The sequence below is a fragment of the Typopeltis vanoorti genome, chromosome 1 (genome assembly GCF_054136105.1).
Source record: "Typopeltis vanoorti isolate ZY-2024b chromosome 1, IOZ_Tvanoo_1.0, whole genome shotgun sequence".
Classification (NCBI taxonomy): Eukaryota; Metazoa; Arthropoda; class Arachnida; order Uropygi; family Thelyphonidae; genus Typopeltis; species Typopeltis vanoorti.
In genome coordinates, this window is record NC_143549.1 from 128,402,507 (window position 1) to 128,415,268 (window position 12,762).

Sequence of the window (12,762 nt, forward strand, 5' to 3'; positions counted from 1 at the left end):
CAAATTAGTCTATTACTTAGCAGCACTCAAATATTGTCATATTCGAGTGTCATGTTCTTCTAAGGCACTTCTGACTGAATCAATTCACCTCGACTTTGGTCTTTCTCTGGATCTTTTTTCCAGTCATCTCAGCATCAAAAACCTGTTTTGCTAACTCCCCTCCTCCCAATTTTATTTAAATGACCATACCACCCTAGCTCATGCGTTCTTCAGTGCAAACAGGGTCAAGTTCCTTCCTAATGTCTTAATTTTTAATATGATTCTGCCATTGATGCCATCTGTTCATTCCTCTAATTTTTCTCAGAACTCTCATATCTCTGGTTTTTAATTTTGATAAAGTGCTTTATTTTTGATGACTGCCAGATCCATAACTTAAAATTGGTTTAATGACTGTAGTAGTGCTAGTTTAGTGTTATGGCTAATTTCTTATTTATTTCATATAATTTGTGCAACTGGCTCCCCACTATATACCAGCTTTGCATATCGTATTGTCTATTCTGTTGTCTATTTTTATTGTCTATTCTATATTCTGTTGTCTATTTTATAAAATGCAGGCCAGAAAAGTAATAAGTATTGTGCAGGAAGCTAATCAGAGTATAAAAAGAAATTGGCTATGTAGGCTAAAAGCAATCCAAAAGAATTTTGTGCTGCAAGCCAAAGAAGGAAAGAATGAATGTGGAAGAATCCTATCTCTCCTTCTCATCTGTCTAGGATGGGTTGAATCCTCTCCTAATGAGGGGTTACTGGCATATTAATGCAGCCGGATTGCCACTCCTCTGCTGCATCCCGTAAGGGCGATATTCATGACTGTATCGATGTGTGTTCACGGGACTGGTTTAGCTGCTTGTAGGATGAAAAACCCCAGATAAACTGGGGAGAAAAACCCTGCTGTCCATGCCGAAGACCGGCTAACTTTTCTATGGCTGAGGAAGATCCTTAAGCTTCTCACGTTGTCGACAGGAATCAAACCTATGACACTCCTTCCCCCAGGCATATGGTTGCAAAGTGCATACTACTAGGCTAACCGTGTGGACTGTGGAAGAATAACTTCATTAAATGCAGATGGTACTCAAGTGTCAGAATCTAATGAGATTGTTCGATTAATGAGTGTTCACTTTGCTATGATATATCAACCAGGTGCTCCATATAACATAGAGCACACTGCTACATTGGATGAAGAGTTAGAGGTGCATGAGAATGAGGTTGAAGAGCTGTTTCATAACCTTGATAAGAATTTGACAATAGGGATAGATGGAATATCAGCATGTATGCTAAAGGAATGTTCAGCGAATTTACTAGGCCTTTCATATATTCGTGTAACTTGAGCCTCAACTCTGATGCCACAGGAATGGAAGAAATGTATAATAGTTCCATTGGACAAGGGCAGTGCAAAAAACTATTGTGTATAACTACTGGGCTATCAGCATATCTGTAGTGGTGAAGATTTTAGAGAAGTTGGTAAGAACTCGCATACAGAAATGGGGTAGACAAACAAGCTATACTCTACAAGGAGCAGTGGGTTTACTAAAGGAAGGTAATATTTTAGCAATTTGCTTATATTTTATAACAATGTTATGGCTGAGTTGGATAAAGGATATGGATACAATATGATAGAGTTCAGTCCTTGGGCCATTGTTGTTCACTCTATACATTAATGATATTAGGATGTGCAGTTGTTTGCAAATGATGGGAAGATAGGCAGAGCAATGAGGGATGCTACTGATATCTAGCACTTACAGAATGATTTGAATAGGATGGAAATTTGGGCAAATGAAAATGGCTGTCAGTTTAATGTTATACACTTTGGCATGATGATATTTCCAGTGGCATATTATATTAGCATGGTTATGCTGCAAAAAAACTGATGAGGCTAGTGATCTTGGCATAATGGTGGATAGGAATTGAAAGTTCAGAAGTCACATAGCAAAAGTTGCAAATATAAGTCAGAGGATAATTGCGATGTTGAAGTGAACCTTGACATGTAAGAATAAGGAAGTCATTGTACTTCTTTATTGGACTTGACTATTGTGTGCAGATTTGGTCCCCCAGTTCCAAAGGGATAAAGAAGAGTTTCAAAGATTATACTAGGATTATGGGATTTAGATTATGTGACAGATTATGAGTATGTGTATTACAGACTCTGGTTAACAGGAGAAAGAAAGATGATATGATAGAGGTCTATAAATTTTTGAATGGGTATTGTAGGATATTGTATGATGACATTTTTTGTTATATGGAAGGTGGGGAGAGAACAAAATGGCATCCATGGAAGTTTGTTCGCAGTTAAGAACAAGGTAAGAGCTAGGTTTTTCTCTCACACAGCAGTGAGTGAGTGCAGTAATATGACTTTAGTGGTAATGAGTGCATCTAGTGTGAATGAATTTAAGAGAAGGTATGACAGCTGATATGGGTGATTTATAGCATCCCTCGATGATTCCTTGACTCCCTGGAGAAAAAAAGCACATGTGAAGTGGAACATTGTCCAATATGAACATGCTAAGTCACATTTCCCCTTTAATCTTTAAAAGCACCTGTAGCATAATGATCAGGAGAGAAAAACACACACACTGTAAAAAAAAAACTTGAATGAAATAGCACAGATATTTCATCTGAAATTAATGACATTCAAATTGATGTGCAAGGTAAATACAACAATTGGTTGACCATTGAAATGGTTGATGTGTGTTGGTAGAATCATAATAGTAATAAAAAAAAATTCTGATATATACATAAAATGAAAATCTCACTTTCAGGAGAGAGGCGATCACTCCATTTCAAATTAGGACAGTGTAAAAGGGCTTTGCTACTTTCTTTGAAGAGATGTTAATATTTAAAACTGCATCTATGGGTAAGACAAACATCATTTCAAAGGATGTTATGTATAGTATCACTACTTTAACGTGGTAGACCATATTTTTGAGGTTTAAGGTATTCAATATAATCTTGAATACCTTAAACGTGATATTTTCTCTCCAATATGTTTCCCCCTCTGACATTTTTGAATTATTCAGACTCTCCATTTTATTCTGATTATTTTTCATGGAAAGGAAAAATATATAAACAACTAGATGAGATATGGGACTTCTAAAGGTCTTCCCCCACACACACACTAGCCAATTTTTATATAGAATTTCCACACAACCAAGCATTCACCACAGCTACAGTTTGACTGTTGCTGTGATGAGTGCTTGATTTTCTGGAAATTCTATATAAAAACATTATATATAAAATTCTGTATAAAACTCTGTGTATGTTTGTTATTTAGCCTTATGGCCTATACACATTAGTTGATATTTTAGTACTTTTAAACAGCCAACATTCAAAAACATATTTCAATATAGTAATAATATTTTTGGTTTACAGATCAAGTGTTGATCAATTTTATTAACTTAACCAACTAGTTTCGCCACACGGCATCTTCAGGGCACTTACATATAGGCTGAAACAATCTCACAATTATGTGTAACTGTAAAACTGACAAGAATAACTGTAAAAAAACTGACTAGAATAATTACAAATAAAATAGTATTGAACGTGCGTGAAACACGTATTACGTGTACAAGATTAGCTAGCTGTTGCTAAGGAACTTTCTGTATTTAAATTAAGGGGATATTAAATCCCACATTGTTTTAAAACTGAATAAGAAACTCAGAGAGTTTCATGCCAAATATAGTAAACTATAAAAATATTGGCGAATACTAGCATGAGCCAATGCAAGTAGCCATAGTACAATACCAGGCAACCCATTGCAAAGGTGAGTAAAGTTCTGATCGCTGTTCTTTGATATTTTCCATAATGTAAAAACACACTTCCTAGGAAATGTATGCTGTTATTACATTATGGTAGGAGGTCACCACCCAGACCGGTTTCAGCCTTTTTTGAGGCTTCATCAGTGAGTAGCTAGACCAAATTAATACCAAAGGGTATAGCAAAAAGATTAAGCTTTTAAGCAAAAGGAACTTTCTGAGTTTCTATTAAAGTTTGTTTCTTTTGTTTTTAGAGATTTGATTAGCGTTTTCCATATCTCTGGGAGTATTAGACCTCGATTTCTGTTAAGGTTCACAATACCAGTAGAACGGACGACTGTGTGCCGCTTCTTTGAAAATTCTTGAATTGTAATCTTCCTCTAAGTAAGGGGAACAACTTTTCTCCCACTCGATGACATGGTTAGTTGTAGAGAAATGAGACGCCAGAAATGTCCTGTCTGTTGTTTTTGACATAGCCAATGTGCTCTTTTTGCCTATGTCAAAAACAACAGACATAGGCAAAAAGAGCCTATGTCTGTTGTATGTCAAACATTTCGAGAAGCCTTGAAAACAACTGATTTCAAGGCTTCTCGAAGTCTGTCCGATGTAACTAGAGCCACACGAGCATGGAATATTATAAACTCCAGCATATTTATAGAAAGGGTGGTTGTCTTTTGGAGATCTTAGTAGTTTACGAATATATTCTATTGGTTTAAATTTTACTCTTATTTTGTGTTGTTTGAGGAGGCTGGCGAGCTTGTTGGAGATGCCACTTACAAACAGAATTGCAATAGTTTTTATATATTGAATATCTTCTTGTTCTCTTTGTGGTGGTTCAGAGAAAAGGACTTTATTGACTAGTTTTCTTGGATAGCCATTCAAGTACAGATTGTGGGAAATTAATGTTAACTCATCTCGAAGGGCCTCGTTGTCTGTTGTGATGCAAATCGCTCTCTTCTTTAACATATGTACAATGCTGAGTTTATGTGAGATGTGGTGAGAGGAGCTGAAATGTAGGTAGCAACCTGTATTGGTCGGTTTTCTGTACACTGATAGATCTATACTGCCATCAATTTGTTTTTTGATTAAGATGTCTAAAACCGGTAGTTGTTTTTCTCTTTCAAGTTCCAGAGTAAATTCCAAAGTTCCAAAGTAAAGAGAATGATGGAAGGAGTTGATATTTTTGAGAAAATCATCTAGGTCATCTTTGTTGTTGTTCCGCATGATGAAGATATTGTCTACATATCTGAACCAAATTTTAAGTTTGGGAATAATTTGGAATAGGATTTTATTTTCTAAGTCTTCCATAAAGAGGTCAGCACATGAAGGTGAGTGAGCTCCCCATCGCCAAGCCTGTTAATTGTTGGTAGATCTTATTTTTCCCAAGAAAAGTAGTTAGAATTTAGGCAGTGAGCAAACAACGTGGTTATATCTTGTGGGAACAAGGTACTTAAGATGTCAATGTTCCTGTAGTGGAGGTCGTTCGATACTATTTTATTTGTAATTATTCTAGTCAGTTTTACAGTTACACATAATTGTGAGATTGTTTCAGCCTATATGTAAGTGCCCTGAAGATGCCAGTAGTTAAAGTGTGGCGAAACTAATTGGTTAAGTTAATAAAATTGATCAACACTTGATCTGTAAACCTAAAATATTATTACTAATTCTCATGATCAAGAAAATAAACCTTCATTATGAATATTTCAATATAGTTATTCCCGTCTAAACAGTTCATTAAAAAACCGAATGAGATCTATACAGCCATTAATGCGTGTTAGCTGGAAACAATGCTATTTGTTTTTGAATTCTGTGGTTCACGCTCACACTGTCCGAGGCCTAAAATTGGTAAATTTTTAATAAATGATGACCAAACTTGATTTAACGAATTGTTTAGATGTTCACAATACCAAGAAATGAACTAATTTTTGTAATTTCTAGTAGTTTGTGCTTTAAACTTTTAGTTCTCTTTACCCTGGAAGATGGTAGTCTGACGACTAACGAAACTTGTCGGGTGTTTTTTTTAGTACTTGTTTAGTTTTAAAAACAGTTTTCTTTAATAAACATGTGGTCACAAAACCAGAATAACTATATTGAACTTCTTAACCACAGAAACGTCTGCAGGGATAAAAACATATTTCACTCTAGAAAAAGAAATTGTCTCCCTTTTCTAGATGTATTAGTGACTCAACTTCCAAATGATTTATTTTCCTTCTCTGTTTATAGATAACTTGTGCAGACACACACATGGGAAGGTACTTATATAAACAATCACACCATCACCCATTCCAAAAGTATGCCACTTCAAAGTACTCACACAGAGCCAATAGGACTGTTTTTTCAAATGGTGCAGCCCTGGAAACTGAACTCTGTACCTTTTGCAACACTTTTTTTTTAGCCAGTGGCTACAATCCCCATAAAATACACAAAGTACTGCATGTTACCCTTATCTCTCCTGCAGCTAATTTCATAATAACACAACAGAACTATTCCCGTCCTTTATATTAAGGTTGCATCTGAAAAGATAGCTGAAGTTCTCTTCAAGTATAATCTTAGCACTCAAACCACATTCAATGAGTAAGTTTTGCACATTTTTCCCAAGTATCAACTTCATCCTGTTGCACATCCTCATGTGTATAAAGTTCCCTGTGCCTGCAACTTAAACTGCTTTGAATAGGCTGGTAGATTTGTAAACATCTGCCTTGAAGAACACTAATAATATCCAACATCTGGATTCTGATTGAGTGCTATGTGTATCACAGTTGTGATTTGTGCTCTCATGCTGATTAGAAAACTAGTGAAATTTTGGTAAAAATTAAAAAAAAAATAATAATTCACATTTGATGCCGTAGACGCCATATGGTCACTCTCATACCTCACCGAGTTTTTGGAGTGAAGTCTTCTGCTAGAATAAGTGGTAGGGTCGCAGATTCTCTTTCCACATAGAGTTAGTAGGACAATCACAAACATCCATGCCCATGGCAGGATTCAAACCCCAACCTCTTGGCTGGAGAGTGGATACACTAACCACTTGGCCAACATGGCTGGTGATTTGGTAAGTTCAATAAGTTATTTAGTTATTGTTTTTTCTTCTCATGTTGTATATACCATGAAGCACTGTTATGAATAACCATTAAATAACCACTAAACTGATATTAATCATTTCATTAGGCTGTTTTATTCCATTAAACCTGAAGATGAACTTAAACCATCACCTAAGCCCCAAACACACACACATTTTGGAACTCTCACACACAAAAGGTTGTAAACCTAATTGTACATTAGTACTATTGATGGGCTAAGGGGTTTATTTTTATTATTTTAGATGTATGTATGTGTATATATATATATATATATATATATAAATTTGTGACAATGATACTTACACTGAGTTTAATAGATCATATTAAATATCATCATCATCATCAAATTCCTGCCATGTACCTTCAAGGGGTGTACAGGATATGATAGTACTACATGAAAAAAATTACATCATTATTAATTTCCTATCTACAATTTTCCTCCAAATAGTCTGTTACTTGTCAACACTCCAATACTATCAGATCTTATATTTCTATCGTCTAAAGCACTTTGTACCGTATCAATCCACCTATATCTTGGTCTTCCTCTCGGTCGTTTTCCTGCCAACCTGGCAGAGAACACTTGTTTTGGTAATCTTTCCTTGCCCATTCTGTTTAAGTGACCATACCACCTGAGATTAGCTCTGCTAACACATTCCTGGATGCTGACAATGTCAAGTTCTTTCCTGATATCCTCGTTTTTAATATGATACTGCCATTGATGCCATCTGTTCACGCCTATAATCTTTCTCAGGACTCTCATATCTGCAGTATCTAGTCTTTGGTCAAGTGTTTTACTTCTGACCCAGCTCTCAGATCCATAAGTTAAAACTGGTTTGAACACTGTCTTGTATACAGCTAATTTAGTGTTCCGACTAATTTCTCTCTTATTCCATATGAATTTATTCAATTGACTTCCCACCATACCAGCTTTGCTGATTCTGTTGTCTATTTCTATATTTAATTTACCATCTTCAGTAAAAATCGTGCCTAAATAGCTGAAATGTTTTACTTGTTCCACAGGTTCTCCATTCACAACACAGTTGACATTTTCAATGATTCTGCCTATTTTCATTGTCTTTGTCTTTTTATTGCTGACCTTCATACCATATCTATTACAAGAGCTATTCAATTTAGTCAGAGAATCTTGCAGACTTGTAGCGGATTTATTTAGAAGTATAACATCATCCGCATAAAGCAAAGAGCTGACATTAACATCTCCAATTTTGATATCATGTTTAATACCACTTTCCTTCATAATGTGATCCATATAGATAATGAATAACAGAGGGGATAATGTACATCCTTGTCTCACACCAGATTTAACATTAAACCATCTTCCTGTACTTCCTTCAATTCGAACTGCTGACTTACAACTCAAATAAAGACTAAGTATTGCTTGATATAATGTCCCATTGACACCATATAACTGCAGCGTATTGAATAGCTTCTCTCTTGGCACCTTGTCATATGCCTTTTCCAGATCGACAAAACTTAAATACAGATCTTTGTTATATTCCCATGCTTTCTCGACTATTTGTCGTAAAGTGAAGATCTGATCCTGACAGCCTCTATTTGGCCTGAATCCAGCTTGTTCTTCACCAAGCTTTTCTTCCACAATTCTTCTCAACCGTTTCTCAAGTATACTTGAATAGATCTTGCCAGGAACACTAAGTAGGGAAATACCTCTGTAATTCTCACATGCAGTTTTATTTCCCTTTTTATATATGGGTACTATGAGAGCTCTACTCCAATCATCGGGAATTTGTCCCTCTGTCCAGGCTTTCTGAACTATGCAGTGCAGCCACTGTAAGACTCTTATACCACCATACTTCAGCATTTCTGGTCGAATATCATCTACTCCTGCTGCCTTTCCACATTTCAAGCCTTTGATGGCTTTTTCTACTTCAAGTATGGATATGTATTCCTGACTGCATGCCTGGTCAGTGTTTTTTACCACTGTACTGTTATCACTGCTTGTTTCATTTAGCAGTTTTTCAGAGTAATTACTCCATACTTCAAGGATATCTTTTTCTCCCGTTTTCATGTCACCTTTATCATCTCTAATTCCTTTTATGGCACTCTTTCCTCCATTCTTAAGCTTCTTCAACAACCTCCAGAATATTTTGCCACCTTCTTGATATTTATTTTCTATATTCTTGCCAAAGTCCTCCCATGACTTTTGTTTAGCTAGTTTTACAGAGTGTTTAGCATTCTTGCATTTGTCTCTGTATTCTCTAAGAGCACAAGCTGACTTATTTGACAGGAACTTTTGGTATGCTTTCTTCTTTTCCTTCACTGCCTCTTTAACCTCCTGTGTCCACCAAGGAGTTCTGATTTTTTTATCCTTACAAATTCATTGATTGATTCTCTGGCAGAATCAATCAATGTTTTCTTCAGAGTTTGCCACTGAATCTCCAAGGTTTGATTCCTGTTCTCAAACTCTTTCATTTTTCCTTCAATAATTTTTGTGTATTTTAGTCTACAGCTCACATCTGAGAGCTGCTCAACTTTTATTCGCTTTAAAACTTTCTTACATGTTATTCTTTTCAATATGAAATTCAATTTTATCCTGCTCAAGACTAAATAGTGATCACTTCCAATTTCAAATCCTCTGTACACTCTGGTGTCCTGCACCAGGGAGAAAACATCACTATCAACAATAACATAGTCGAGACATATTAAATATAGATACTTAAATCAACTAGTTTTGCCACATATCCTTAATCGCTTAATTTAAGAGAACATATGCTTGTTCTCTTAAGTAATGAAAAGCAATCTTTTAAAACATATGCCTGAAGGTACTGTATGTGCATGCACATGCAAATTCACCTGTTCAAGAATTTTTTTTTTTTTTTACTCCAGTGGGAATTATGCATTTCAGTGTATTTTTCTGTTTTTGGAATGCAGCCTGTCCTACATTGATCTTTCTCCAATTTTGATTACATAGCATCTGGTTGGTTTCTAGATAGTCATAAATATTTTATTTTTGTCTGCATTCCCTTCAGCATAGTTTCCTGTAACTTTTCTGAACAATAATTTTCACAATGTTCTCTTGATGTTAACAAATTTCACTGTCATAACAATTTGATCAAGAAAGAGAGAGAGTTGGGTGAAATGTATAAATTATTCTTGAAAAATATTTTTTTTTTTTTTTTTTTTTTTTTTTTTTTTTTTTACATAAATTTTCTTGTTCCATTATTCAGGAATGCAAAATAGAGTTGACAGTATGTAATCCATCTCCTCATTCAGTTCATATATCATTGCTACCTGTGGAAGATCCTCAAGTATTAAAATGTGTAACAGCCAAGGTGGGTAGTAGTGAAAGTGTATAGTTATACTGTTAATATTTAATATACTGATTGTCATATTTAGTTAGAAATAGCATTGCGGTTATGGGAAAAAAATTCTCAAACTTCAGATAACTATTTTATTTTATCATTCATATTTTCAATAGTCTCCAAATACATGTATTTCTGTCATTTAATATCTAGGTTACCATACCAAATGATGAGCTTGTTTTGCCAGCAAGGGATGACACAGCAGAATTTGATGACATAAGTGACAATCAGATATATAAGGATGATCCACAGTAAGTTTTTCTGTAAGGATTTATATATTGTAGCTGAAATGACTTTGTAATTTTTTGGAATAATAACAAAAATCATTTTAAAATTTCAATATTCTTGTGAATAGTATTGATTACAAAATAATAAGAGTAAAGATGGTAATAATTTTATGATACTTGGACACATGTTATCTTTTAACTTCTGGTTTCAATATTTTCATACTGAAAGTTCTTGAGATATTTCTTGAAGAAATGTTCTTTTCATCAAAAAAAAAAGTATGATTTGACTGATATCGGATTGATAGCATTTCAGATTCAGGTACTGTGGTGATAAACAGTTACTCACTGAGTAAACTGATTTCACTCTCTTCCCTTCAAACTATATATATATAATAGATCACAGTTTTTTTTTTAGTTACATTTTGTAAAATCTTGTAAACATTATAAGATTAATTTTGTCTCTGTCCATACACAAGTTATTTAGAGACTTGGCTTGGATTTTACTGACCATTCTAATTTTCATTTGAACCTTTGCATTAATTATGTATTGCAATAATTCTACTCTAGCTGACTAATTTACTCTTAACAAGAAATATTGTATTTATCTTTTACCCAGCATGAGCATGTGAAATTTCTTTGTAACTAATCTACTTCCGTATGGAGGTGGGTAATATATAAAATTACCCTAGTAGTATCCCATAACATGCATTACACTTCCTTTTGGAAAAATGACCCAGACTGGTTTTAACCTTTATTTGAGGTCTCATCAGTGGGAACTAGACTCATGAGAATAAGAGATCTGAATCAGTGGTTTTTTTATAAAGATTTATAAAAATATATAAGATTTATAAACCTATAGCACATTTGTACTGTTGGTGTGCTAAGGATTTTTCTATTTCTGTTAATTTTGTATATTTTTGTATTTATTTATTTACACAATTTGAAAATCCTGCTTTAAAAATCCAACACGGAACTTTTTAAGTCGGTCTTCCAGTGAGCAGGGCAATGGTTTAAAACCAGGCAATGAAATTTATTTGTCACTTAAAGACAGCCATAAACATCCATGCCCACAGCAGGATTCTGTTGGTTGGAGAGTAAATATGCCCAAACACTTGGCCGGCTGGACTGGTGATTTTAATAATATGATTATAGTTATTTATTTTAATATCATCACCATATTTTAAAATACTCTGAAGTACAGATAGTTGTAGTTAGGTTTGTCACATGGTTACAAAGAACATATTTGTGAACACATGTAGTTACTTTGCTTGCATCTTCTTGGGTAAAGGATAAAAGCAAGAATTATGTATTGTTAAGTATAATTTATTTTGTAACCAAGAGTTACATAGTAAACAAAGTATCTATCTTCCTGAGACAAATCAAGGGTTGCTGGGACTCTTTCCTTCTCAAGTGTCTTCAGCATCTTCTACCAGTCAGGAAAAAAGAACAAAAAATATAACTGGAATGGACATCCACAAACTAGACTCCCACAACATGCATTGAAAAAAGACCACTTCATCAGATGAAAGAATGAAATTTATTAAAAAAAGACTTTTTTAAAACTAAACATGTACTAAAAAACAAACCCGACAAATTTCGTTAGTAGTCAGACTGACATCTTCAGGGGTAAAGAGAATTAATAGTTTAAAGCACAAACTATAAGAAATTATGAAAAAACAAGTTCATTTGTTGGTATTGTGAACAACAAAAAAAGTTCGTTAAAAAACTGAATAACAGATCTATACAACCGTTAATGTGTGTTAGCTGGAAACAATGCTATATGATGTAGCGTTCTGTGGTTCACTTTCACTCTGTCTGAGGCCTGAACCCAGTTCAGACCTCAGACTGAACCTCGGTCTGGGTAAATTTTAATAAACGCTGACCAAACTTGATTTAAAATCAAACCTTGATTTTGGTTGCATTGCGTAGGAATTTTAATCATATTTGCTGCCTCATTGAATTTTCTTGTGAAACAGTTTTTATCAATGTAGGACAAGTTTGTTCTGTCTCAGAGTACATCATGATCAGTAGAAGCTGTGTGAAATGCCAAGCGAGACTTATTTTTCTCTCTTTTTTGTACGTCCTTTTGATGTTCGCACATGCAGATTTCTCCCAATCTCCACGTCTGGCCTACGTATAGTTCAGTTTGTAACCCAGTGGAAAATCATTGTACTAATGGAATGAAGATGTATACTAGAATACACACACACACACACACACACACACACACACACACACACAGTATGTATATACAATATGTAGATGTCCAGTTTTGGTTTCAGTTGGATCATTCTTAGTGACAAATTAATTCCATCTGTAATATAATTCTGCTCTGACTGAATGGAATTTAATTAATGAAACAAATTAATGA

The 12,762-nt window shown here is 34.6% G+C and overlaps 1 protein-coding gene across 2 annotated transcripts in view; it reads left to right on the plus strand.

The window, feature by feature from the left end:
- Nucleotides 1-12,762, plus strand: part of DCTN4-p62 (dynactin subunit 4) — a 159,260-nt gene that overhangs the window by 114,680 nt on the left and 31,818 nt on the right. For both annotated transcript variants that reach the window (XM_090399205.1, XM_090399212.1), the window contains 2 exons: nt 10,030-10,134; nt 10,318-10,415. In XM_090399205.1, the coding sequence (XP_090255331.1) occupies nt 10,030-10,134; nt 10,318-10,415 (203 nt within the window). The remainder of the gene's footprint in view (nt 1-10,029; nt 10,135-10,317; nt 10,416-12,762) is intronic.